This window comes from Sorex fumeus, unplaced genomic scaffold (assembly GCF_029834395.1).
Source record: "Sorex fumeus unplaced genomic scaffold, SorFum_2.1 ptg000037l, whole genome shotgun sequence".
Lineage (NCBI taxonomy): Eukaryota > Metazoa > Chordata > Mammalia > Eulipotyphla > Soricidae > Sorex > Sorex fumeus.
The window spans coordinates 43729582-43757171 of NW_026606094.1; the positions used below are offsets into that span (position 1 = coordinate 43729582).

General features: G+C 35.7%; 1 protein-coding gene across 3 annotated transcripts in view; it reads left to right on the forward strand.

Annotated features, from left to right (window-relative positions):
* Positions 1-26751, forward strand: part of ANKIB1 (ankyrin repeat and IBR domain containing 1) — a 145090-nt gene extending 118339 nt beyond the window's left edge. Inside the window, exons 11-20 of one of the 3 annotated variants that reach the window (XM_056118648.1) lie at positions 4731-4861; positions 8764-8898; positions 9791-9877; positions 9962-10028; positions 13359-13504; positions 15138-15316; positions 16265-16316; positions 20737-20845; positions 22137-22270; positions 22794-26751. In XM_056118648.1, coding sequence (XP_055974623.1) covers positions 4731-4861; positions 8764-8898; positions 9791-9877; positions 9962-10028; positions 13359-13504; positions 15138-15316; positions 16265-16316; positions 20737-20845; positions 22137-22270; positions 22794-23531 — 1778 coding nt within the window. In that variant the 3' untranslated portion in view covers positions 23532-26751. The remainder of the gene's footprint in view (positions 1-4730; positions 4862-8763; positions 8899-9790; positions 9878-9961; positions 10029-13358; positions 13505-15137; positions 15317-16264; positions 16317-20736; positions 20846-22136; positions 22271-22793) is intronic. The other 2 variants (XM_056118650.1, XM_056118649.1) reach the window with 2 other exon arrangements.
* Positions 26752-27590: the final 839 nt, after the last annotated feature.

Genomic DNA, 27590 nt, shown 5'->3' on the forward strand with positions numbered 1-27590 from the left:
TTCCATCAGTAATAAGGATAGAATAGTAGAGAAATGACAGCCAGGGACATTTTTTCAAATCTTCGTTATAATAGGATCAGCAGTCCACTCCTACTTTCAAGAATCCTTGGAACTGTGATTACCATTTTTTTCTGAGTATGCAGGAAACTTGAAAGCAGATAATCACAATTTGAATTCAGGCATCAGAAATGCAGATAAAAGTACTGCTGTCTACCACCACTACAACTGTTTTTGTTCTTCTTATAGAAAAAACTGAGGAATGGACATTGTAGAAAAGGCAGAACGGGCCATAGCTTTGCCAGTTTCCCAGAAAATAACTCAAGTTATTTTAATTCAAACAAATGTGCTACCTAACATCTTCCAAATTACTCTGCATCTACAGAAGGAACATAATCTCATACCCATCTGCAAATAGGGTTTTAAACTTTTTAACAACTCCAGTGTAAGAATAATGTTGAAATGAAGAAGAAAGAGAAAACATGAAAGATACCAATGAAGCTAAATACCAAAGTAGAAAACCAAATAAAAGTTTGACATAATTTGGACTAGAATTGTAGCAATAGAAGTGATAAGAAGTGGCTTTGTTTAGAATTTAGAAGATCAAACTAAAAGAATATGCTGGAGTATTGAATGAAAAATAAGAAAGATAAAATGGTCCCTGACAGTTAATATTTTATGAGCATAAGCAAATAAAAACTGAAATTATCATTTTCTGATTTGGGAGAATTGAAGAAGATATGGGCAGGGAGTAGAGGTCAGAAATAAAGGACCTAACTTTTAATATTTTTTTTAACTGAGGTGCTTTGTTTCTTTAACTGTCATTGTCACTATCACCCCATTGTTCATTGATTTGCTCGAGTGGCCCAATAACATTGTGAGACTTTTTACTGTGTAGGGCTGGAGCGATAGAACAGCGGGTAGGGCGTTTGCCTTGCACGCAGCCAACATGGCAAACCCGAGTTTGATTCTTCTGCCCCTCTCAGAGTGCCCGGTAAGCTACTGAGAGTATCTCCCCCCTGGTCAAAGGCTGGCAAGCTTTCCCGTGAGGTATTTGATAACAATATAAAAAGTTTTAGATTAAAATGTGCAACATTGTATTTCTGTTTTTTTTCTATGTACCACATTTTTACCAAATACATGTTTGAGTATCTTTTAAACAGCAGTAGTTATCAAATAGGCAGTCAGAAAAATATCCTAAATTCCAGTGTGAGTTCATATGTAGAAAAAAATTTTGGAAGGGATAGATCAAAGGAAAAATAAAGTTGAATTTTTGAGTATCAGGTGATGTATGCATTGGTCAGCTTAGGAAAGGACTTCTGAGAAGTAGCTCATCAGAAAAGAAGCTAAAGCCAAGTCTACAAAAAGGTTTCCTAAAGCTGAGAAAATGTAGCCATTTTTTCACTATACTGGTAACTATATACAGTTATCTATTAATAACCACTTACATACAAAGTATATAATACAGTATGTCTTTGGTATTAGCATTTTCAACCTAATTTATAGATTTATGAGAACTTTCTCCCTATGTTTAGCTTTCCAAAGTATTTGAATTATGAAGCGCAAAAGGAGTAACAAAATCTAATGACAAAAAATACTAGAAAATATAACTGGATCAGTTCACAGAATTCACTATAAGTATTCAAATGTTCTTGTGCGGTAAGACTGCTTCTCCCCCCCCCCCCCCCAATCAGAGCAAGAAACAAAATGATAAATGGTTACATTTTCTGTGAATGATAATTTATAAAATTTTCAGCTGAACTTTTTTATAGTGTATATTCATTAAATAGTTGTAGAGTGTCTTTTTAAAGAAATTTAGCCCTCAAAAACTACTTACACTTACATCTTGACTCTACCTGAAAGTTTTATATTGTGTTATGCTCTATGTTTTGCTTTATGTTTTGATAAAGTTAATATTTATTACAAAGAGACTTGAACATACTAGATTAATCAGGAAAGATCAGGGTATCAAAGTATGGAAGCTAGTAGAGTAAGAAGACTTGCCAGGTAGGCTGGAGAGTGATAAGGGCTGACAGCTAAGACACTTTGTATGTATAAAGAGCTGATATATGAAATGAGCATGTTCAGAGAACAGGGTGAAAGGGCAGCTTTTTCCTAGCACATTTTCTAAGCACGATTTACTTCATGCGTTTTGCTAGAATGCAGTTAGAAACTAGCATTCTCTCCAAGTGGGAGAAAAAAACTTATGTTGCAGGCCACACAACTGCTTTGTTTTAATGGCTTTATGCTTTATTTACTGTAACAATGGACAGTAAAAATCTAGGAATATATTAGAGCTTCTGAGTGGAAAATAATTGTCAATGCTGAAAGCAGAAGAAAGGCCACTACTTCTAGGTCAAAATTATATATTTATATTTAAAGGTCTGGAGCGATAGCACAGTGGGTAGGGCGTTCGCCTTACACGCGGCCAACATGGCCGACCCGAGTTCGATTCCTCCGCCCCTCTCGGAGAGCCCGGCAAGCTACCGAGAGTATTCGATATGCCAGACACAGTAACAACAAAGTCTCCAATGGAGACGTTACTGGGCCCGCTCGAGCAAATCGACGATCAACGGGAGGGCCTTTTAAAGGTCACTACTTCTAAATTAAAAATAGATATTTATATTTAGTAATTAATTTTTTTAGCCATTCATTTTTATAAACAGCATTGCCTCCACAATTTGATATGTTGAGTTCCTTAAACTCTCTACCAAATTATCCCAAAAGACTTGCCACTAACACACAAAACTGATTATTGACTTCCACTAAGTGAAGTTTAGCACTGAACTGGAGTCTGATCAGTTTATTGCTGCTATTGTTTTTCTTTGCTATGTAGAATTATATTCTTTTGCTTTATAGATCAACTTGAAGCTGCTGTGCTGTTAACCCTAAATAGGTAGACATATAGACTGGTTTCCATGGCTTCCTTTCAGTTAGACAGTAGTCCTCACTGCTAGATTCTATCAAAGTGCTGCTTCTAGTGCTCAGCTCTTTCTGTTCCTATACAGAGCCACTTCCCAGGATCAGCCCAAAACATTTTTCCCTTCCCCTCCCCAAAGATTCCTGTCTTGGAGGAAGGTGAGGGGGAGGGTTGGTAACTTTTCCTCTTAAGTCTCAGAACTGAAAAGAATCTGATTTCTCCCCTGCTTAACTATGTATGACTAACCAAATACTTTCCCACTCTTTTGAGAGTGTCTGCATGTAAGTAGGAACTTGTCTAGAAAATAACCCAGTAGTGATTTCTAGACATATCCTATTAGAGAAAAAAAAAGAAAAAAGAAAAGAAAAAAAAAGGGGGGACAGCCCTTAGAGCTAGAAGGCAATCTAAACATAACAAACTTAATTGCTGACATTTTTGCAGAATAAAACATACACTTTTTAATTGTTCATCTGAAACTCTCGAGCCTCCCTACCTTTCCATCAGAGAGGGTGTTTTTATGTGTGAAGAGTTTGTAGAATATAAAATGTGAAATTTAGAATTTTTTTTTAAAGTTTGTATCACTGAACCAGAGAAATAGTACAGTGGGTTAACATGCTTGTCAGTGCTCAGCCAACCCCAATTTATCCTTGACACCAAATATGGTCCCCCCAAGCACCACCAGAAGTGGTTCCTGAGCACAGAAACAAGAGAACTAATTATAAACACAGAACCTAATTACAACTGGTGATAGGGCTCAAAAGCCATATAAAATAAGAAAATAAAATGATGCCTTCCTTAAGATTGCATACCTGACATTAGATTCATAAATTAGATTTTTTATTTTATCTGAAATCAGTAAAAATGTTGATAATTTCATCTAATTTTTATATTCTTTACTAGAATGAAGTTTCTGATCATTGTTTGCAATGGACCTGAGTAAGGAATTTTTGTTTAAATTAGTCATTCCTCATAATTTTCCTTGGTGTAATTATTTATTAAACAGAAAATGACATTGCTGGGGGCTTTTTTTGTTTGTTTTTACTATAGTTTTTCTCTTCCATAGTTGGGTAAGAATTCAGGAAATGTGCCACAGAGGTAGTAGGGCAGGTAAGGCTGTACTTGGATGCAGCTTACCCAGGTTTGATCCCCAGTATCACATTTGGTCTCCCCGGCATCCTTTATGGGAATCAATTGCATATGATTCCTAAGTGCAGAGCCAGGAGTAACCCCTGGTGTGGTTTGTGCATTATCAGGTGTGGCCCAAAATACAAAACAAAGCAGAAAAAGGATTTAGGAAGAAATACCCCTTAAATCATTTCAAAAGTAGAACATTAGGCATTTAGCTCCTTACCTATAGTCATTCTACTCAGAATGAAGCAGTTGAAACAATTTGCTGTAGGGATTGAGAGGTAGCTCAGCGGTCAGAAGACATGTACCAAGAACTGAGTTTGAACCGGAGAACTGCAGAGCCCTGATGGGATATAGAGGGATTTAACCCCGGAGGCTCCCCGAAGCACTGCTTTGATTGCACTGGTGGTCCCTGGCACTGCTGGGCCTGAGGAGCTCCACATCCTCGGACCCTAGCAGTAAACCATGCAACTTGGTTCTCTGATTATCAGTGTGAGCCACCCTGGAACCCCCTGAACACTACTTAGGAGCACCCTCAAAAAAAGAAAAAAGGGCCATAGAATCTATGGCAAATGGGCATGAGGTTTAAATTGAGAGAAAACCTACAATGAAAACTTTGGGGTCCCACCCAAAGTTTTACCCTAAATAATTTTCTGTGTGTGTTTTTGTGCTTACTATCCCAAAGTTGTGGGAGTTAGTGAAGCTTATGAGGATGCTGCCAATTGTCTCTGGTTGTTAACTAACTCCAAGCCTTGTGCTAACTGTAAATCTCCGATACAGAAGAATGAGGGATGCAATCACATGCAGTGTGCTAAGGTAAGCCATATAGAATTTTACCAACTTTTCAGTTAAAATTTGAGTTTTATTATTAATCCAAAGAAGAAATGTTAGAGGTACAAAAATATTAAGTTTCAGATAAACCTCAACAAGGGATTTTATTCTGTATTCTTTGTTGAATAATACAGTATTGGTTTACATTACTAAATTTTATACTCTTGGTGAATGTTAAAAAAAAAATAAGGGTAAGAGTTCAGTAATACATAGTCAAAAATAAATACCTAAATCTTTTCCTGAGAGCCACCTATATCAGTGAGGATTTTGAAAATGTTTTGGGTATATATGAATAGTAATATCAAATTATTAAGTAGTATCTTGCATAGATCTTCTGCAAAGTTGGTTTTGCACCCTAGACTCTGGAGCGCACAGTTCAGAGTCAGGCCCAATCCAGGCTGCCCTCCTTGCCCCCTGCCATACAAATGCAGAAAAAATAACCGTACTACAAATCCTACAAAATACAAATCTAAACCACAGTTCTGTATATATATATATATATATATATATATATATATATACATGGTATACATAATAAAGACACCCAAAGTGGTGGACAGACTTTAATTCTGCTAATAAAAGTATCAAATAACTAATTCACTGCTATATTTTTAAATGCCAATCTACTTAACTATAGGTCTGCAAAAAATATATAATTACCTATAAAATAATATTGTTAGAAAGTTACCCTTTTAGTGACATAGAAATAAATCGTTCTTGCTCTTCAAGCCCATGTTCTCCCTTGAACATGTATCTCGCTTGCTCATCTGTTTCTTTGCTTGCCTGTTTCCACTCTGAGAAGCCTGTGTTCTCTCTTGAACACACATTTACTGCTTTCTCTCCCCTCATCTTTCAAAATAAATTTCAATAAAAGCTATCTTTAAAAAAAGAAATTGCCATATTTAAAACAAATACTCTGAAATTAGATTTATCAGATTAATCCATATCTTTATGAAAATTTTAGTTTTAAAATTGTTATTCTTTTCCTTTTCTATTAGAAATGCGATCTATATAAAATAACTGTTTAAATTATTGATAAGAACAATATATTCTAATTTAGCATGTGATGAAAATTTTGAAAGTTTATAGCAGGTGGGATGTTCGCCTTGCACACCTCCACCCCAGTCCATTCCTGGCACTCCATATGGCCCCCCAAGCACCACCAAGAATGATCCCTAAGCTCAGAGCCAGGACTAAGCCCCTATGCACTGCTGGCTGTGGCCCCCAAAACAACAAAAAAGTAATTAGTTAGCAAATGAATTGACTTGGGGGATATTAATAATAATTTCCTAAGTGTAAGAAAAATCTTGTACAGTCTTGAAATTGTGAAGATTGCTTAATTCGTTCAGCTAAACAGGCCAGACTACTTCTATTTTATTTGTGCTTTTTTCTCTAACACCCATATCTTTTTTTTTAAGATAGTTTTTTTGGGGGAGGGAGGGGGGCTCTGATACACCTTACATTAATATATAAAGAAATATACTAGTTGATCATAAAAATTATCAGTTGTGCCGCTACAAAAAGTAGGATGTGGCATCACCTTTGTTTTCTTTATACTACCTACTAGTAGTAAGTACTGGCTAATATAATTATAGTAATGAGTATTTTTGTAAATTAGGTATTGGTAAGGTAATTCATCTTAAAATGATTTTGTTTAAGTTTTTGTCTTAAAAATGTTAATGTCAAACACGTTTAATGGAATCAATGATTAACACAATGATTAATTTTACATTTAGTAATGCCTTATTATTGAGTAGATATTTTTTATTTTCTGGTATCAAGTGGTTATACATTTTAAAAGAATAACAAGTGGGAGATAGCCCAAAGGACAAGAATTCATGTTTGGTACACAGAAGCCCCAGGTTTGATTACTGGTACCACTTGGTTCCCCAAGCACCCAGCAAGAGTATTCCTGGAACCCTAAGCCAGAAGTATCCACCAAGAAAATTCAGATTTTGCCCTCAAATTAAAATCATACAGACAAAATAATGACTAATATGTTTCTATTAGAATTATTTATGCACATTTTTATTTGATTTCCATTGATTTTCATCAGTTTCTGTGAGATCTTTTTTGCAACTCAAAATTATTAAAACTGTAAGCTTTTTCATCATAGAATATACAATTTGGCTATTTTGTAAGTTTATCTTGGTTTGATTTGATTTTGGTGCCACACCTGGAAGTTCCCAGGGCTTACTCCTGGCTGTGCACTAAGGATTCACTCCTGGCAGGGTTCAGAGGACCGTATAGATTGTTCAGGGTGTATAGAGCACACAATTCATTGTGTATTACATGTTTGTGAAGGAGTGTTTGAAAGAAGACTTTAGGGGCCAGACTAATAGTACAGAGGGTAGGGTATTTGCCTTACATGCAGCCAACCTGGGTCCAATCCCCAGAGCCCCAGGTGGTCTTCCGAGCACTGCTTGGAATGATTCCTGAGGTCAGAGTGAGGAGTAATCTCACAGCACTGATGAGTGTGACCCCCAAAACAACTAAAGAAATTTTAAAAATCAAAGTAGACTTTAAATTCAGCTCTCTGTTCATGGCAGATCAACTATAAAGTATATAAAATTCCATAAAAATCTAGTATACGACTAAGATATATGTATTGCTGTATGTTCAGACTCTGTATCCTAAAAACATGGACTGCTCATCTTTGCAGTACCTATGGAATAGTCACAAAACATTGATCATTAATCATCAAGGAAAATCTCAACAATATTTCAGAAAATAAAAAGTAATTTAGCAGTAAATCTAATCATAATGGAATAAAATAAAAATTAATAATTAATAATACTTTTTTGGAAATTTCAGATCTCACAAACATCTTGATTTCTCGAAAATAGTAAAATGAAAATTATCTTCTAGATAATTAGACTAGTGAAAATATTTCTTTATCAGAATCTGTAAACCATAAAAGTACCAGAAAAAATATATATATATTTTTTTAAAAAGGATTTTCCTGCTGAATACTCTTTGGCATTGTCTATTAATTATTGTAATTAAACGAGTGAAATTTTCTAAAAAATGTAAAATAGGTTTTATGTTTGATGTCATACTTTAGGAAACTAAAACTTGTTTCCAGTTTTAAAACCATTATAGACCAGTATAAATCAATAAGTTGCTACATACTCAAAAAATGAAATGTCAGTATGTTCTTATTATTTGGAAAGAAATTCAATTGATATTTTTTAATTTTTTGAGAGTGCATCAATATTATAATTTAATTTAATTTATCCTTATAAGCATATTTTAAAACTACATAGTGCAGATAAGAGGAAACTGAAAAGGAGGGCATGGCCTTTTTTTTTCTTCAAGGAAATAGAACAAATTCTACCATTTTTAATTATTTTTTAATTGAATCACTGTGAGATGGTTACAAAGCTTTCATGTTTGAGTTTCAATCATACAATGTTTGAACACCCATCCCTCCACCACTGCACATTTTCCACCACCAATGTCCCTAGTATCCTCCCCTCACCTTCCCCGCCCCATGCCTGTATGGCAGACAATTTCCCCTGTACTCTCTCTACTTTGGGGCATTATGGTTTGCCATACAGATACTTAGAGTCTATCACCTTTGGTTCTTTATCTACTTTCAGCACACATTTCCCATCCCAAGCAATCCCTCCAATCATCATTGACTTAGTGATCCCTTCCCTATTCCAGCTGCCTTCTCTCTCAGCTCATGAGGCAGGTTTCCAACCATGGAGCAATATCCCTGGCCCTTGTCTCTACTGTCCTTGGATGTGCGGATGTGTCTTTAATTTTTTCTTCTGGTCACACAAGCAGGATTGTTTAGTCTCTATAAATTGCTTTGCTAGAAATCGAAAAGTAATTTGTGTATTAACATACAGAGATATCAGTATATATGTTTTCTTTTGAAGTGCAAGTATGATTTTTGCTGGATTTGCCTAGAAGAATGGAAAAAACATAGTTCTTCCACTGGAGGTTATTACAGATGTACTCGCTATGAAGTCATTCAGCATGTGGAGGAGCAGTCTAAGGAAATGACCGTGGAGGTAAAAAGAATCATTTAAATCACAGCTTCCACTGAAGCTTTTTAATGCCTTGAAATATTCTACAGCTTCTTTTTCCCTCTTCCATTGTTCTTAATCAGGCATTAAATTGAATACACACTGGAGTAGCCTTTCATTGAAAAAGCTAGATCTATAAACGTGAAGTTTTTTAATTTTCTTTCCTTTTCTATGTTGAAGATGTCTTTCATATCCCAGTTTCCTTTGTAGTGTCTTAAAAACACTGACAATTAAGACAATACCATTGATCTTGTATTTTGTTACAGTATACAGTATCTTAATCTGTTGCCATAAGAAAATACCATAGACTGGGGACTCTTAAAATCCAGAGTCTGACTAATTTGGTTTCTGCTGGGGATCTCTTCTTGGCTTGTAAAGAGCTTTCTGTTTTGCTCTGCTTTCACAAGACTGGGGTAGGCCAGGTAATAGCAGGAGACAGTGAGAAAGATAGCATCCTCCAGTGTCTCTTGTACTTTAAAGGAGGAAGCAGTATTGAATTGAGACCTCACTCTAGTACCTTATTTTACTTATATCATCTCCTTGGACACTCTCTCTCCAAATACAGGTCCATTGGGGGTTAAAGTTTCAATGTATGAATTTGATGGTGAAGTGTACACCTCAATATATAGTATTAAACAATGTAAAACATGATCTGATCATCATCACAACATTTCAGAATTATCTTTGAGATTGTGTAGTTAATGTGTCACAGAATGGAAATGTAAAATCTTGTTCTGAGACCCTTTAAAATATTTTTCTCTCAGTAATATAATCAACAAGCCTGAATTTATTACTACTTATCAATAAATTTAAGTGCTACACCAATTTTAATTTCTTGTAGTTTTATCAGTACCATGTATAGATATTTGTTTCCTAGGCTGAGAAGAAACACAAACGATTTCAAGAACTTGACAGATTTATGCACTATTACACAAGATTTAAAAACCATGAGCATAGCTATCAGGTATGTTCCTAATTATTTTAAGCTGAATTAATGTTTTGGATGAATATAGGGAATGATTTAAATTATTTATTTCTATTCTTATAGTTAGAACAACGGCTACTTAAAACAGCCAAAGAAAAGATGGAGCAGTTGAGTAAAGCTCTCAAAGAAAGTAAGTTATAAATGATATGTGATAATTAATATGAAATAGGCTTTCTTGCTTGAATCACTTTACTGGTGGGAGTTTAAGGCCTTAAAAGGAATACATTATTTATATTAGCTTATTTTGATCATTGTATACTCTCTAAAGCTAAGACTACAGTTTAGTATTTAATGCCTCAGTGAGTAGAGTTTCCACCAGCTTTAACCTCATGAGCTCCTTTAATTCAGTTGGTACTGTTAGCAGATAAACACACTTCTTTGCTTAATTGCTCTGCCATTACTTATGCTCTACATTGTTGTGAAAAAAATGGATGGACCTTAAGGGAATCACTGACCTAATCAAAGGATCAAGATTCACATACAATCCAATAAATTGTGTGAATGATTTCTCAAAGTTTTTAGAGAAAATGTAGCAAAACTTTTAATAGAATGGAATCTTGTTCAGTTCCAAGAGAAACCTCACTTGTAAATCAGGACATTGGAGTAAAAAAATAAGTCCATGACATAGCTAGTTTATGGTTCATGAATTGGATGTTCAGGAAAACATTTCTAGGACCAGAGCAACAGTAGAGCATGTAGGGTTGCCTTACGTGCCGCCAACCCAGTTTCAGTCCCCAGCAGTCTTGTATGGTTCTTGAGCCCATCAGAAGTGATCCCTGAGCACAGAGCCAGGAGTAAGCCCTGTGCACCATCATGAGTGGCCCAACTCCCCACCCAAAAAACAAAATGTAAGCAGTGACGTTATAACTAATGAATTCTGAAAGAAAAAAATGTTCCTAAAATGCAGTGACTGTTGGTTACATTATTAGATTATAATCTCTCACAGTGGTCACACAGAGTATAGGTTCTGCTGTGTTTGGCTTAAAAGGTTGCGTTTTAAAATGATTATACTTTGTGTTAAAAAGATTTAAGCCAAAAATGTAACCATATGTGTGTGTGTTCAAGTCTATGAAAATAATGTATACATGATTCTCATAAGTATAATTCCCTAATGACGGTAGTAGCCTGAATTTAATTTAAATGGGGAAGAAATGTGTCGATATTAGCTTAGTCACCGTGTTAATAGTTGGTTCTTGGACATTAGTAATGCTATAATGAGAATGCATCAGGATCAAATTCTTGAAGATAATTGGGCTGTAAAAACTGAAAGTGAGAGAGAGGAGTGATGAGGCAGACAAAGGTGACATAGGGAAAATGAGATTCTTGGGGATTTCGGTAATGGTGGGATGCAGTAACTTTGTACGTTGATACTATAAATATATACATTGATCCTATAAATACTGTATCCACCAGGTTATCTAAATTATAAAAACAATTTTTTGTTAAAAATTGAAAGGTGCACAAGGGAGATAACTCAAATGGCTCAAGTGTATGCCTTGCATGCCAATGCCCCAGGTTTGATCCCTGACTTGACAAGATCCCCATAGCATGCCTGTGACCCTGACCACCATGCTGTGAGTAGTTCCAGAGCACAGTTTGATATGATCCAAAATCCAACAAAACTTTTGGAAGGAAAAAATTTCTCGTAGACTCTGCAGCAGGAACTTTTGTTCCAACACTGATTTATCCCTAATACTTGGAATAATGTCCAATACATAATATAGCTGCAGGTTGACTTTAGGTTGAACTTGCGACCACTCACTGGCTGGAGTGATAGCACAGCGGTAGGGCGTTTGCCTTGCACGCAGCCAACATGGCCGACCCGAGTTCGATTCCTCCACCCCTCTCGAAGAGCCCGGCAAGCTACTGAGAGTATTTCGCCCGCACGGCAGAGCCTGGCAAGCTCCCCGTGACGTATTCGATATGCCAAACACAGTAACAACAAAGTCTCCAATGGAGACGTTACTGGGCCCGCTCAAGCAAATCAATGAACAACGGGAGGGCCTTTACCTTTTACCTTTACATAATATAGCACTGTAGCACTGTCCGCCCATTGTTCATTGACTTGCCTTCAAAGGGCACCAGTATTGTCTCCATTGTGAGACTTGTTACTGTTTTGGGCATATTGAATGGGGAGCTTGCCAGGCTCTGCCGTGAGGGTAGGATACTCTTGGTAGCTTGGCAGGCTCTTCGAGAGGGATGGAGGAATCGAACCCAGGTGGGCTACGTGCAAGACAAGCGCCCTACCCACTGTGCTATCACTCCAGCCCAATATAAATATTATTTATATTTATATTATTTATATTGTTATATATAACATTTATGGATTACTTTTTTTTTAACATTCTGAAAGCTCTAAACAGTATAGTAGGATGTGAAAAAATTAACAGTTGCAAGGATTGGAAAATATTAAATAAAATTTTATATTTCATATGCAGCATTATAACGAGAGGTGGTTTATTTCTTTTTTATCTTAGTTAAATGCTTTCATCTTGGTATTTTGATTCAGTGGGTATACACACATATACTCTTTCCTTTTTATTTCTTTTTTCTCTTTTTTCTTTCTTTCTGTTTGTTTTAAAGCCACACCCAGCAGTGTACAGGGGTTACTCCTGACTCTGCACTTAAGAATTACTGCTGGCAGTGCATGGGGGACCATATGGGATGCCAGGGATCAGACCCGGGTTGCTATGTGCAAAGCAAATACCCTTCTATCACTTCAGCCTACATGTACTCTTCCTAAAAGCATGAAGAATGTTATTTTCAAAGAATGTATGAAATTCAGTTCTGCATAATTTCTAGGTATTTGTATTTTAAGGATGAGACTATAATGTTATAAGAATGTATGATGTATGCTCTCCAGTGTTAAGGCAATTTCTTTTCCCTTCTTTCTCTTTCTACTTCCCTTTCTCTCCCTGAAGATGTTTTATTTGCTAGCTTTAGTTGATCCAGTTAGTTGTTCCTGAGAGTGTTGTATCCTTTTTGTACAATATTGGTTTTTCTGTGGCATAATTGCAGTTAGGCTCCACCCACCCCCCAGTGCAAACATTTTGTCAAGACATTCATTCTGTTCCTTAATCAGCAAAATTTTGTTGAAGATAACCTCAGAAGTGTAGTAAAGTGTGGAAGTTTTGGGTTGACTCCAAGTTCAGTTTGTTCACCAAGAGATTGAGAACAGAATCCAAGATTGCTCTACGTATTTCGTCATGACTGCTGTTAGTGTGCTCCTGTACTACTGCAGTGTGGGCTTTGTTTGTAAAGAATAACTTGTCATACATGAGTATTTTATGTAGGTTTTTAGTCTTATTCAGATGCTATCCTACAGCTTTAGTTTTGTCTTAGGGAATAATTATTTTTTTCTCTTAAGAAAATAGATCTTAAATTTTATAATTAGATGATTTTTATATTTAAATTTTAAATTTGAAAAAAGTTTTTTTTCACTGTCTGATTTATTTTATAGCTGAAGGAGGCTGTCCAGATACCACTTTCATTGAAGATGCAGTTCATGTGCTCTTAAAAACCCGACGCATTCTCAAGTGTTCTTATCCATATGGATTTTTCTTAGAACCTAAAAGCACAAAGAAAGAAATATTTGAACTCATGCAAGTAAGATATCTTTTTAAAAAACTAAATGGAGTTCTCATTTTTTAAAAAATCCCCTTTCCATCATGTAAGTTAAGTTTTATCTTATTTGGGTATTAATAGTATACAGTTTTGGTTTTAGTTTTAGAGTGATTTTAATAAAGATACGGTTACCAGTAATAAGCTAAAATTTCCTATTTATATACGTCAATCTTCAGGTCCAAATAAGTTCCAAACTGTACAAACATTACTTTGTTTTAAACTGACTGAGGCTCAAATCTGGCCTAAATCTCATTATGTAATTTGGAATTTTGTCTTCAGAGATGAAACAGGTATTATTTACTAGATGATAAAATTGCTATCTTGTAGTTATTTTAGAAGTCCAACTGAAAATGACCAGTGAGATACCTTAGGGGGGCTGGAGTATCTGCCTTGCATATAAGAAAACAGAGTTCAGTTTCTGTTCCTATCCCTGTGCACTGCCAGCAGTGACCACTGAGCATCAGGCTAGGAGTAGTCCCAAGCTTCACCAGGTATGACCCCCAAAACTGAGAAAGTTAAACAGTATCTAACAAATAAAATCACCCAAACTTCATTATAGTTACAATTCATTGTGCCTTTTTTTTTAACTCTTGAAGCTACCAGAATTTCCCTTTTATTACTGTATTTCTTTCAAGATTAAAATAATCAGTTTGTTCCATGAAGCTGCCTTCAAGACCCAACTATGAATGACAGGGGTCTTTACTTGGCACAGAGTCCTTCAGCATTTACATACAGTATATTCTGTGTGGTGCATTTGATTATACAATGCCTTGAAACTTACTCATTTTTTATAGACAATTTGTAAGCTCCTTATACATCACTGCTATTTACTTGTAATCTAGCAACTAAATAGCTGTAAATGCCTAGCAAATGAGTGCTGTATTCCTGACTTCGTCACATACAATTCGTATTTTTCTTTCGTAGTCTGAAAAAAAATGTACAATATTGAAAATATATGTGTTCCATTCCAGAATATTCCCTAGCAATCAAACTTAGTGCTCTCAAGGAGTTCAGCTTACTTACTTGTTTGATTTTAGAGCAGTGCTCCAGTGCTCTGGGCTGTGCCTGGCTCTGTGCTCAGGAGTGAGTGATCCTTGATTAAACTTAAGGGGCCATGTGTGGTGCTAGGGATTTGAACCCAGAGTCCTCCACTTCCAAGACAAGCACATTAACCCTTATGCTTTTTCTCCATTTCTGAGAAATGGAGATTTTTAAACTCAGATTCAGATCAAGGGATGCGGATAGTTGAGGAACTGACATCTGTTTTTGATTTTGGATTTTTTCTTTTGGCTGTCAGTTCACTTGCCTTTCTGGGAGAGCAGCATCCTCTGGTCTATCAGAAAGCATAGATAATTCTGGGTAATACTTGGTTACATGTGGGTTACATGAAGTAAGTTCCAAAAGCTAGTCAGAATGGCCTGATTCCAGAAGAAGTATAGATGTGAGTATAACAAATATTTGTTATTTTTCAAAATAAAATACATTAAATAGGAAGTTATTTCAAAATCTCGATACATGTTTGATATCAAATAGATCTAATGGAAAAACAAGATAAACATTGTACTTGCTTTTTTATCTAATCTACTCAGTCTATAACCTTTTCTTGTTTTCATAGACAGACCTAGAAATGGTCACTGAAGACCTTGCCCAAAAAGTTAATAGGCCTTATCTTCGCACACCACGCCACAAGATCATCAAGGCAGCATGCCTCGTTCAGCAGAAGAGGCAAGAATTCCTGGCATCTGTGGCAAGAGGAGTTGCTCCTGCAGACTCACCAGAAGCTCCAAGGCGCAGGTAAAAGGACACACTGAAAATCATCCTCCCTCCAACCTCAGATGCTAGCAGGATTTTTACCTATCTAACTAGGGCTCATATTCTTGGAAGTTATTTAGAGCTAAACTATGGATTGCTAATACCTTTGTCTCTTCTTTTTGTGATTTTTTTCTATTTTTCTTGTTTTCTGTCATTGTATAATATCTAAGACTAAATTAGGCTAGATTAATTTCACATTTAAGTGAACCCAACTTCTGTTGTGGGGTTTCAAATAACTAATACAGGTAATGTGAGGGCCCTAAAACAGTTTTGCTCGGTTTGTTCTGTTTTTGTTATTTTTGGAATTTTTTGCTTCTTAATGTATTCTGTGTGAATTTTTTCCCTACAACCTTGCCTTGTATATATTATTGTAGTAAGCAGTTACGAAAAAATTAGAAATCTGTATTAGCAAAGTTATTTACGTCACCCATGCTGATACACTGAAGTAGTGATCTTCAGCCTTAAATGCATAGCAAACTAGACCACTGGTTTGTAAACGGACAGCAAGAAATTTCTGCAACTGGCATTGGTCCACAGTGGCTGAATACTGCTGCCTTAAAGTACATTTGATTTCTCATTGTTTCAGATAGTTTTCTGTAATTATAAATTGAAGCATGTTTTCTTATTCAGAATAGTTATAGGTATTTGACATTTTAATACTAATTTACATAAAAATTTAAAAAAGGAACAATCTCAAAACACTGTTTTAACAGATGATTTTTATTTTTTTAACCATTTTACACAAAGCAATTTAGAGTCTGAAAAAAATAAATGGAAGTACTATTTTAATTATAATAAAGGATTGCTCTTTTTTGTTAATCAAGTTTTAAGCTAACAAATTTAAAGTAATGTTCCAGGGGCAAGGTTCTTGTGTGATAGTACTTTGTAGTACTGATAATAAATCAAATGGTATGTCTAATTTCTTTGTAGCTTTGCTGGTGGAACATGGGACTGGGAATATTTAGGATTTGCATCACCTGAGGTAATTGTTCTTTGGAGGTTTTGTTTTGCTTTTAACTTTATTTTTCTTGCTTGCTTTTAAACCTTTGTCTTTTCTATTACTGAGGTTATCAGCAATATTTTCTCTTCTTTCTCTAATAAAAATGACTTAGAGCCTACATTTATCTCTTCATGCTGTATAAATTATCACATTATTAAGTGCATTCTGCTTATCTTTTCTAAACAGTCAGAATTAAGGTAAATTTAAAGCATTTTTGAAAAACGTTCAAATTGGTTAATAAAGGTACTGATTTTATTAGAAGTGCATTTCTACTTGTAATATTGTCGTAATATGAATCTACTAAAAATCTTAGTGTATTTTTTAGAGTTGTTGGGGCTAGAGCAATAGCACAGCGGGTAGGGCATTTGCCTTGCACGCTGCCAACCTGGGTTCGATTCCCAGCATCCCATATGGTCCCCTGAGCACCGCCAGGGGTAATTCCAGAGTGCAGAGCCAGGAGTAACCTCTGTGCATCGCCAGGTGTGACCCAAAAAGCAAAAATAAATAAATAAATAAAAGTTGTCTAACAATCTCAGATTCTTAATTGTTAATGGTAGAAATCTGACATTAATGGTGTTTATGCTGAAAAAAAATGCTTTACCTAGTTACTATGTTTCCCTTTAAGATTTTCCCACTCCTTATTTTTTTCAAGTGTTATTGATATGCCATATTAAAACAGTTCTAATATACATTGGAAACATCTGAAAAACCTAAAAATAAGAGTGAAAAATCTTAATCACATTTCTCTTTTTCTCAGATTTAAATGGCCACTGTCACTGATTTTAAGTGGTTTTATCAAATCTTTCTAGTTCTGTTGCTCTTGCTCTTCACAAAACAAAGTGATGCTAATCATACAATTCCTTTTAACTTAATTCTTGGAAGGGAGCAGGACAAACAATGAAATCCATATCACGTGTGATCCATTTGTAACTGAGAGACAGGGAAATGGTTTATTTTCTATTAATGACTGTGGCTTTTTTAAATCAAGAACTTTTTCTTTTCAGCAACTGTGGATACTTGCAATCACCATGTGACATTTTGTGTTATAAATATATTCTAGAAAATATTGATTTTTGAGAAAACAGTTTATGCTTAAATTTCTGATAGGAAATTTTAAATACATTAAAATCAGGAAAAAATGACATGATTTCTAATTGAAAGCAAACTAACCTTTTGTTTACCTGGTCCTGTGATTATTATTTCTATTATAACGTAATTGTCGTATTGGAGATATTGTGGTAAATTTCCACCTAAAAGGAAGAATAAACAAGCTTCAGTTGTCAAAGAAAGGGTATTGAACATTTCAGTGTTTTATGGTAAAACACATTTTAGGAGAAATAAAACTCTTACCAGTATGTTCATTATCATGAACAAATTATCATGAAGCTTCTAGTTCTTTTTTCTTAAGCTTCTAGTTCTTATAGTAACGTCAGTATACAAAAAAGTGTTGTCATTGACTGTTAAGGGTTTGCTAACTTACCTGTCACACATTAGTTAAGAAAAAACTAGGAAGACTTGTCACCTCACATGGAAATATTTATAAAGATTATTGAACTTGTCCCTAAAGATTGAAAATTGTGGAGATATAAATATTTTCTTCTTGAGCTTATTTTTTAATAACTCAGTAAATTTTCAAAGAGTGTGTGTGTGTGTGTGTGTGTGTGTGTGTGTGTGTGTGTGTGTGTGTGTTGCCCGGGATTGAACCTAGGCCTCATCAGAGCATGTGCTCTACCAACTAATCTATGTCCCCAGCCCCTATAAGAATCATTTTGACTGACTTACTTGGCACGTTGAAACACCAAACTCTTATTCAGCAGTTGGGATCAGTGCCAGGTCTTGGCACACAGTTAATAGGCTCTTTCTCGGAGCCACAACCTCGATCGAAAACAGCAAGCTTTTTTGAAAGCCTTATTACACATCTAAGGAATGACTATAGACCTTCACAGTTCTGTACTAACTGTTAGCTGTCAACATTATTCAGTTAGGTAACTGGCCAAATCATGTCTTTAAATATAACTCTTTGCTTTCATATAGACTGAGAAAAAGTAACATTACCAAACTCCAAACTCTAATAGAGATTTAGGTTGAATTTTTATTTTCTCAGTAAAGCTATTTCTAAATTACTCTTTATATATACAGTATTATATATATAAAGAATTATTATATACATATATAATCATCATCAGATGCATTGTTAAAAAACTCATCGTAGTGAGATTTTAGTCATACAGTGTTCCAATTCCCATCCCTCCACCAGTGTACATTTCCCACCACCAATGTCCCAGTTTCCCTCCTGCCACCCTCCCCTAGTCTGTCAGCTTGTCTCTGTTGCTGGACTGGCACTTTCCTTCTCTCTCTCTCAGTGCAGATACTGAGAGGTTATCATGTTTGTTCCTTTGCCTGTTTTCAGTACATAGTTATCCAGTCTTTATTATTCCTTAATGTTTCATCTTTGGAGCTGGAGCAATAGCACAGCGGTAGGGCATTTGCCTTACAAGCGGCCAACATGGCTGACCCGAGTTCAATTCCTCCGCCCCTCTTGGAGAGCCGGGCAAGCTACTGAGAGTATCTCGCCCGCAGGGCAGAGCCTGGCAAGCTACCCGTGAGGTATTCAATACACCAAACACAGTAACAACAAGTCTCACGATGGAGACGTTACTGGCCCGCTCGAGCAAATCGATGAACAACGGGAGGACCATGACCGTTTCATCTTTACCATGGAAGTGATATCTCCCCAATGAAATTCTAAAAGTATTAGAGCATCTTATTAAGTCAATGACAAAAATCAGTACTCAGTAAATGGTGGCTATTTTTATTACTAACAAAACTGGCAGGTTTTCTTTTATAGATCCTAAAATGTCTCCATCTTCTCTGTAGTATTTACACCCTCAAAGCCTCTGGAGTATCCCAAGTAAGCCTTCTCATATGCCTATTTGAAAATCCTGGGAGACTTTAAAATTTCAGATAAACTTACTTTTATGAGAACAATTAAACTTGTATTGTGAGAGAATGCCACTTGAGTTTCCCACCTGAATAATTATGTCATGTCTTTTGTAGTTTGTTTTAAATTATTTAGTTTTTTAAATTGGAATTAAATGTGTGTACTATGGTCAGTAATAATTTAATTCAGAATAACTCCCATAATCAAGTATTTCAAGTAAACAAATTTTCGTTAAACATAAATCTTGAACTGAGATAAAATTATGTAATCTTTAAGAAATATGGGGTCTTTAGTGAGCCATGATAACACATAACAACCATACAGTTTTTGACCAGGGAAAGAGATTATAACCCCACTCACCATGAAACTTTTAAAGAACTTTAATAATGTCTCTGAACACTTGTAATATATTTAACTTATTGTTTTCTAGCCTGGTAAGATTAGCTCCTGCTTCTTATTAGAGTCAAGTACTTACATAGATTATGTGGTTTAAATTAATTTAGCCAACGTTTTAAAATGTGAAAGTTATTTGTGATGTAAGTCTTCCTTTATTCCAGTACTTGTATTATATAAAGATACTGATTCTTCTTGGATAACCTAGGCAATTAAATAACTCAGTACTTTAGTGTTTATCACTAAAAGATTCAGCAGTGATTCGCAATATATTATTTTTTATGCTGTTTTCATGCACACTGGCCTTTACATAGTCTGTCACTTAGGTCTGGAAAAGTACCCAGGTAACAGAAAATCGCCCCAACTTTTGTCGCTCCCAAACTAATAGCAGACCCACTTTAAACTTTTTAGACAAAGATAAAATAGACTCGGGGACATCTGGAAAAATCTGTGTTTCTCCTATATGCTAAATAGAAAACATTTTCCCCTACTTACAGACAATCTCACATACTAGCAAATACAGAAAGGAAACCAAGTAACATTTTAAAGCAACCTCATGTTTTTCTTTTAATCGTTTGACTTGTGAGTATATGGTATATATATATATATAATAGTTTCAAAGAATATAACTTACAGTCTAACAACTACTTGTGTGTACTTTCCTTCTTTGTTCCTGCTTCCTATTGCATATATCATAGTCACTTTTAAAATATCAAGCCTACAGTGAAACCTTCAATTACGCTACTAAAATCATTATGCTATTATAATATTACATTAACAAGATCCAGATATTTGAAATAAGGCACAGTTATGATATATCATGGGGCTTGCAAGTATTCCCAGTTTGTTCAAGCAAATATTAAATTTTAAATATGTTTCCCATTTTATTTTTTTCATTTTCTTGGCATGGCAAAACCTGAAGTTTCTTTTTCTTTAAAGCAGAGTGATTTTATAATATATGTATAAAATCACACATTTTTTTCCTGGCAAAAAAGTGTGTTGTCTTGACTTACTAGCATTTTAAAAATTGCATGCTCTCCTGTATTTTATAACCTTTGGTTTATGCAGGAATATGCTGAATTTCAGTATCGAAGGAGGCACAGACGCCGTCGAGGAGACGTGCACAGTCTGCTTAATAATCCTCCAGGCTCTGATGAGACAAGTGAAAGAACTCTAGGTAAACTCTTGGCTTGGATACATTTTAATCTCTTGGTTCTAATAAGTTTATTTATAAATCTGGCTAATCTAAATGTTTGTGAATACTAAAGGGCTTGAGGCATTTGTTTTGCCTGGGAGCAACAGCTGGGAGTGATCCCTAAGTGTAAACAGGAGTAGCCCACAAGCACTGTTAGGTGTGGCCCAACCCACCCCAACCCCCCCGAAAAAAATTATAATTTGGGTTCATTATCAGTACACACATGTTTCTAAAATCACAGTATGTCGAAAACTAAGGGTGTTGATAATGTGGGCTTTGGAGTAAGACCTGGGCTCAAGACCCCCATCTGCTAAGTATCAGGAAGAAAATTGAATCAAGTGATTGAACCTCTTCTAGCTTCAGTCTCCTCCTTTTACAAAATCAGTAATGATGATGCTACTTCATGGGCCCTTATTTATGAGCATTAAGTGGAATAATACAGGACCAGAGAAATACTATAGGAGGTAAAGCATCTCCCTTGTTTGGGACCAACTGATTCAATCCCCAGCACTGCTTATGATTGGTCCCTCCAGCAATTACTTACAACCTTTGAGCCAGGACACGCCCCTGAGCAATGAACATATGGCTTAAAAACAATAAATAAGTAGAATAATGCATATTAAAAAACACTGAAGCACTGGTACCATCTGGTGAGGGGTTAATCATTGATTGTTATGGTTTGTGTTCATGGAATATTTTTCCTTGCCTCTTTTTTTTTAATAAGCATTCAGTTTTAAACTTTTAATGTTAAAGAGCTAATTGAAAATATTCAGGCTAGGTGCCAGAGAGATAAAACAACAGGCAGGCTGCTACCCTTGCATGCAGCCAACCTGGGTTCAATCCCTAACACCCTCTGTGGCCCCCAGGAGTTATCCCTCATGCAGAACTAGGAGTAAACCCTGAGCATAGGTGGGTGTGGCCCAAAGAAAAAGAAAAGAAAACATTCAGGCTATAAAAATCAGTAGATGTCTTTAATAAATCAAAATCAACAGACCCAGTGCTATTACAAAATTCAAATTAAAAACCAGAGTTCAAATTAAGAACCCTGGAAATTGAAACACCTTTTGTTAATCTGTAAGGAAAAAAGAGAATGGATAAAGGCACTTGAATTTATGAATAGAATCATCTGAAGTGTAAGCAGAAATATAAGGAGCAATCATAATTCAAAATATTAATATTAGTGATATGTATTATTGCCTATAATGAGAGAAATATGGTTGACAGTTTTCTGAAAGATTAACTTGAGTGTGTGGTACTGCTTCCTTTGAAACAGATATTCCAGAAGGTGGCAGCAGCCGCAGGCCTGGCACCTCCGTGGTAAGTTCTGCATCTATGAGTGTGCTGCACAGCTCTTCCCTGCGTGACTACACCCCTGCCAGTCACTCTGAGAACCAGGACTCTCTTCAGGTAGCCTTCTTGGGTAGCTCCATTGCTCCTGCTTTCTTCTCTCTTTGTTTAGCTTGGATTCCTATTTTCAATCTTAGGACTTTCCTTTCATCTTCAATTTCAAAATCTCTGTTTCAAAGATGTACTGTAGGAAAAGACTTCTGTCTGTCAGGTTTCTTAAGGAACTTTTCATACCCTTTAGCATGAACTAGGAGAAAATTTAAATAAGATTTGAGTTGATAGGAACCGGAGTGATAGTACAGCAGGTAGGGCATTTGACTTGCACGCAGTCAACCAGAGTTCATTCCCTGGCATCCCATATGGTTCCTCAAGCAACGCCAGGAGTGATTATTGAGCACAGAGCCAGGAATAACCTCTGAGCATTGCCAGGTGTGGGCCAAACACCCCCCTCCCCCCCAAAAAAAAACATAAAGATGCGAGTAGATAAAATAATTCTTTATCGAAGTAATATTAATTATCTGTTTGGTAAAAAGAACAGTGTTAATCCTCATTGGGTTAAAGTGACTTTTACTTTTTTCCTCAGGCTCTGAGCTCCTTGGATGAAGATGATCCCAATATACTTCTTGCAATACAGCTATCACTGCAAGAATCTGGGCTGGCCATTGATGAAGAAAATAGAGACTTTCTCAGTAATGAATCTTCCTTAGGAGCCATCGGCACTTCTTTACCTTCCAGGCTGGAGTCAGTCCCCAGAAACACAGATAGCCCACGGGCTGCCTTGAGTAGCTCTGAGCTATTGGAACTTGGTGATAGCCTTATGAGACTAGGAGCTGAAAGTGACCCATTCTCCACTGATACCCTGAGTTCACACCCACTCAGTGAAGTAAGAAGTGACTTCTATCCCTCATCCAGTGACCCTGACTCAGCTGATCAGGATGCCAGCATCAGTGACAATCTTCTTGGCAATATCATGGCTTGGTTTCATGACATGAATCCTCAGAGTATTGCCCTGATTCCTCCAGCAACTACCGACATTAGTGCAGATTCTCAACCCCCCTGTGTCAAAGATGGGTCAGAGGATGTGAGGGATATGGAACTGGTGCTGCCAGAAGAAGAGTCTGTGTTTCAAGATGCTGTTGTCAGTGAAGGTAGAGAAACCCAAGTCAAAGAGGAAAATCCTATGGAAGAGAATACTCTGACAGGGGAAGCAACATCTCAAACTGGCGATAATGAGGCTGACAACAAGGGGAATGATGCCAATATTTCAAGTCAGACACCTCAAGCCTCAAGTGACTGGCTTGAACAAGTACATTTAGTGTGAACTGCACACCTCTGGGCTCTTAACTGAGTGGCAGGTACAGATGCTAGTGGAGTATTCATTATAGAGACTTGACCCATTTAATTCTAACTCAGTTATCAGCCACTGACATTAGGATTGAATATGAAGGCATTCCCTTGAATGATAGCTTCATTTTTAGTGTTAACCTTACCAGGATTTTTTTTTGTATATAATTGGATAGCTTTTCCTCTTTTTGCTGACAAAATAAGAATCAGAGAAAGAAGAGAGAGAAACAAATGGAATGAATAGGTTAGTCACTTTCTACGAGAATGTAGTCATCCATTTAACCTAAGGTCAGCAGTATTTAAATTGGAAATTTAAATTAAAGGCTTACTCCCTAATCCTTGGGTGGTTTTTCCTTTTTAAAAAAAGGAAGTTTTCTTCATTTTAGAAGTTACTTTGGACAGATCTAATAGCATTTAGTTCCTTGGTCTCTTTGTGCTCTACCATAACTCTTCCTTCCTTTTTTTTCTGAGCATTGTGAATTGAGGTATCCAAGGCATCTGTTTAATGCTTCATCTACCACAGTATAAGTAATTTTAATTTTCACATGAATCAAAGACTTCTTTTCGTTCTTTTTACAGTTCACCTGTGCCAAACTCTGATTGTGTGCTTATTGGGAAAGCCTTTTTGGTGTGGTATCCTCGAAGGTTCTAGAGAAGTTTCAGTGTTCTTGGGAGTAAAAGGTGCCACTTGGTAGCAATGATATTTCAGAATTTAATGGGCTTTTATTGCCATGGAGACTGCATTTAAATAAATGTAGCCTGTAGTTTAAGTTAACTAAACCTAATGCTGCTGTTAAAAACAGTTTATTTTAATATTAAAATACAGTTGATTAGCAACAGCGGTGCTGTATTTTAAGAGACACTTTATTGGAAGTGCAATCATAGTTCTTTGTTTTCACAATTTTACAGTGCATTCTACTTACTAATGGGTGCAATTACTTTTAATGGTGTTTTATAAAATAGAAAAAGTGGAGTTTTCATGAGTTATAGTAAATCCCACCACAATTATTTAAAGAAAAAATTAATAAAACATCCTGCGCAACATGTTACCGTGCCTTTGCCTAAACTAAATGGATAGTTGCCAGTTAAATAAGTGAGTAATTCAAATCTCAATGTCTTTTCTGAAGTAACTATGCTACGAATTGCAAAGACCTCCATAAAACCACCCATGGCCTTGCCTTTACAGTAAATATTACAACTAAATGTCAAATCAGTTTGTTTGCTTAAATAGCAAATGCTGACATGTGTTTGTTCCATTGCACAATACTCATTGCTGTGTGATTACTGTTTAGTGTTGAAAAATCAACTTCCTAGTTATCAGTGTCTTACTGTGAAGTAAATACTGGTCTTAGTTGTAATTAAGATAAAATGGTACAGTGTGTAATTAAAACTAGAGTAAACGTTGGAATTGCTGTTTTACTTACATATTATCAAAACTAACTTACATAAACAAAATAGATATGCAACACTCCGATTAACATCTTGCCAGATTCTTACCAGAAATCTACAGATACCAAAATACCAGTACTGAGTTTTTACAGGCAAGTCATGGGCTGGATAAAGGGTGATATTAGTATTGATAGTCACATGTGTTATGATTACAGTTTTTGATTACATTTTTTTCCCAAACTATGCTTTCGAAATATTCTTGTACTTTGAATTCTATATGGCTAGGACATTATTTAGAGTATTTAATATTTCCCTCGTTCCCTTTAGATAAACTTTGTGGGAATTGCTCCTATGCCATGGCTAGCAAAGCTCCACATTCGTTTTTATTTCCCCAATTATCAGAAACATTGATAACTATTAAAATGAATTGGGGAAAATATTAACTATCTACAGTGTATTACTGTATATTAAACTGAAATAGTCCATTAAAGGATTTTTTTTACAAATTTATTTTGGATTAAAATACCAACACCAATCTGTTTTTAGACCAAGTTGTAATTTTTCAATAGAAAGAGTCTTTGTATCACATTGAGGCATCTTGCAAAGCTGCAATAAGGTGAGAAAGTGCTGTGTGTAAAGAAAGTTTAAGTGGTGGGTTCTGGTTCTTTGCACCTTGTGCGGTACCCTTTGTTTCTGTGCTGTTCTCTCCTAAGCATGAAAAATGATCATTATCCAATTTGTATTTCTTTGCTACCTATTTTAAAAGCAACACAGTCATTGACTTTACAATTCAGAAATAAAGTTTGGCAAAGCCTATTTTGTAAACAAGTTAATTTTATAATGTAAAAAAAAAATTACTCTAACCTTGACTTGTTATTTGCACTTTCATAGTCTATACTTGATACATTCCCACTTTATATACCGTAGGATTCTACAAACGTGTAGATGTTTGGCCAAATGAATGCTGTTAATAATATGTAAAATTCTTTGATTAAACATTTATTACTTAAACTTTTTTACTTTTGTCTCATTACATTACCAAGTCAGGAAGTTTATTTTCTTTAAATTATATTCCCTTCAATATGACAGGATTCATTTTTTACTAGCCTAGTGACTGAGCATTTTATACCCCAGAGATAAACCCCAAAACACTGCATGTCGGTATGTTAGAATATTGTGATTTTGATTTGTTTTATTTTAATCATTTCAGGAGAAAAGTATTATAATTTTTCCTCCTTTTTTGATATCTGATGGAAACAAAAATGGCTGAATTCGGGGCTGGAGCGATAGCACATCGGGTAGGGCGTTTGCCTTGCAAGCGACCAACCCGGGTTTGATTCCCAGCATCCCATATGGTCCCCTGAGCACCGCCAGGAGTAATTCCTGAGTGCAAAACCAGGAGTAACCCCTCAGCATCGCCGGGTATGACCCAAAAAGCAAAAAAAAAGGTTAAATTCAAGATGCCTTGTGAAATTGCTGGGGAGGGGGAATTCATACCATATGAATAGAAATGTCTGTTTCTCTATCATTTTATTGTTCTCTCTCTTCTTTGTTACCAAAACAGCCCTCTCACATTAGAATTTTAGCTTCCATAGAAAAGTATCTCCTGGTATTTGCCAGTGATAACCACATAGTTGTGTCATTTTATTTATTGTTTCATTTTGTGCCTTGTGAAGCCCAAGTACCAATGTTCATATGCTGAATTAATCTTTAATGTTACTGCTTACTGCAGCAGTTGATCTAATTTTTGTCCTCTTTATAGTTTTCAAATATCGCTTACCTGTTATGAATTAAAATGTGAGACTTTATTCAAGTTTGTTTGTAATTTAAAATTTTATAGTGTATCTCTGAAGAGTAAAAAAGCCTTGGAATCCAAATATTAAATAATAATGCAAATTGGAAGGGGGGACAGTGTCATTTAAACCTGAAATTAAAACTCTATAGGGAAGAAATACTCATATGCTCATCTCTTGGGCTGAATACTTTTATATCAGCGTAGGACTGTGGATATAATTACTATGTCTTCACCTTTGTAACAGTATGTTACTGACCTATCCGTTATTATCACTTTCTCACCAGAATAAATTTCTTTCTAAAAAGATACAAGTAGCTCTTTTTAGTCTATTATGTGACTACCTAATGTTAGGAATCAATAATAGCCATCATTTTTAAAGATAGACTGAAAACATTTCCTTTAGCTCCCTATCCATTTAGTATTGACAGGTAGATGACAAACTGAGTGGTAATGAAACTTCTGAAGAAATTCTTTGGTCCATGGGCTAGAGAGATAGTACTGTAAGATGCATGCCTTGCATGTGGCAAACCCAGGTTCAATCCTCGCCATCCTGTGTGGTCTCCATACACCATCAGAAGTAATTCCTGAGCACAGAGCCCTGGGCACAATCAGGTATGACCCAAAAACAACAACAACAACAATAATAATAATAATACAATAATAATAATAATTCTTGGTCTTTGAAACTTTACTTTCAAAATATTCTTGGTCAAGCTTTCTATCATCTCTTGGCAATTGTAATAAAACAACCCTGCATCAGTTGACATGGTGAAAGATAAGTATATAAAAGAGCAAACAAAATATAAGAGTAAAAGAACAATTGTCAGAGAAGACAGTCCAGTTTTCTTGTAC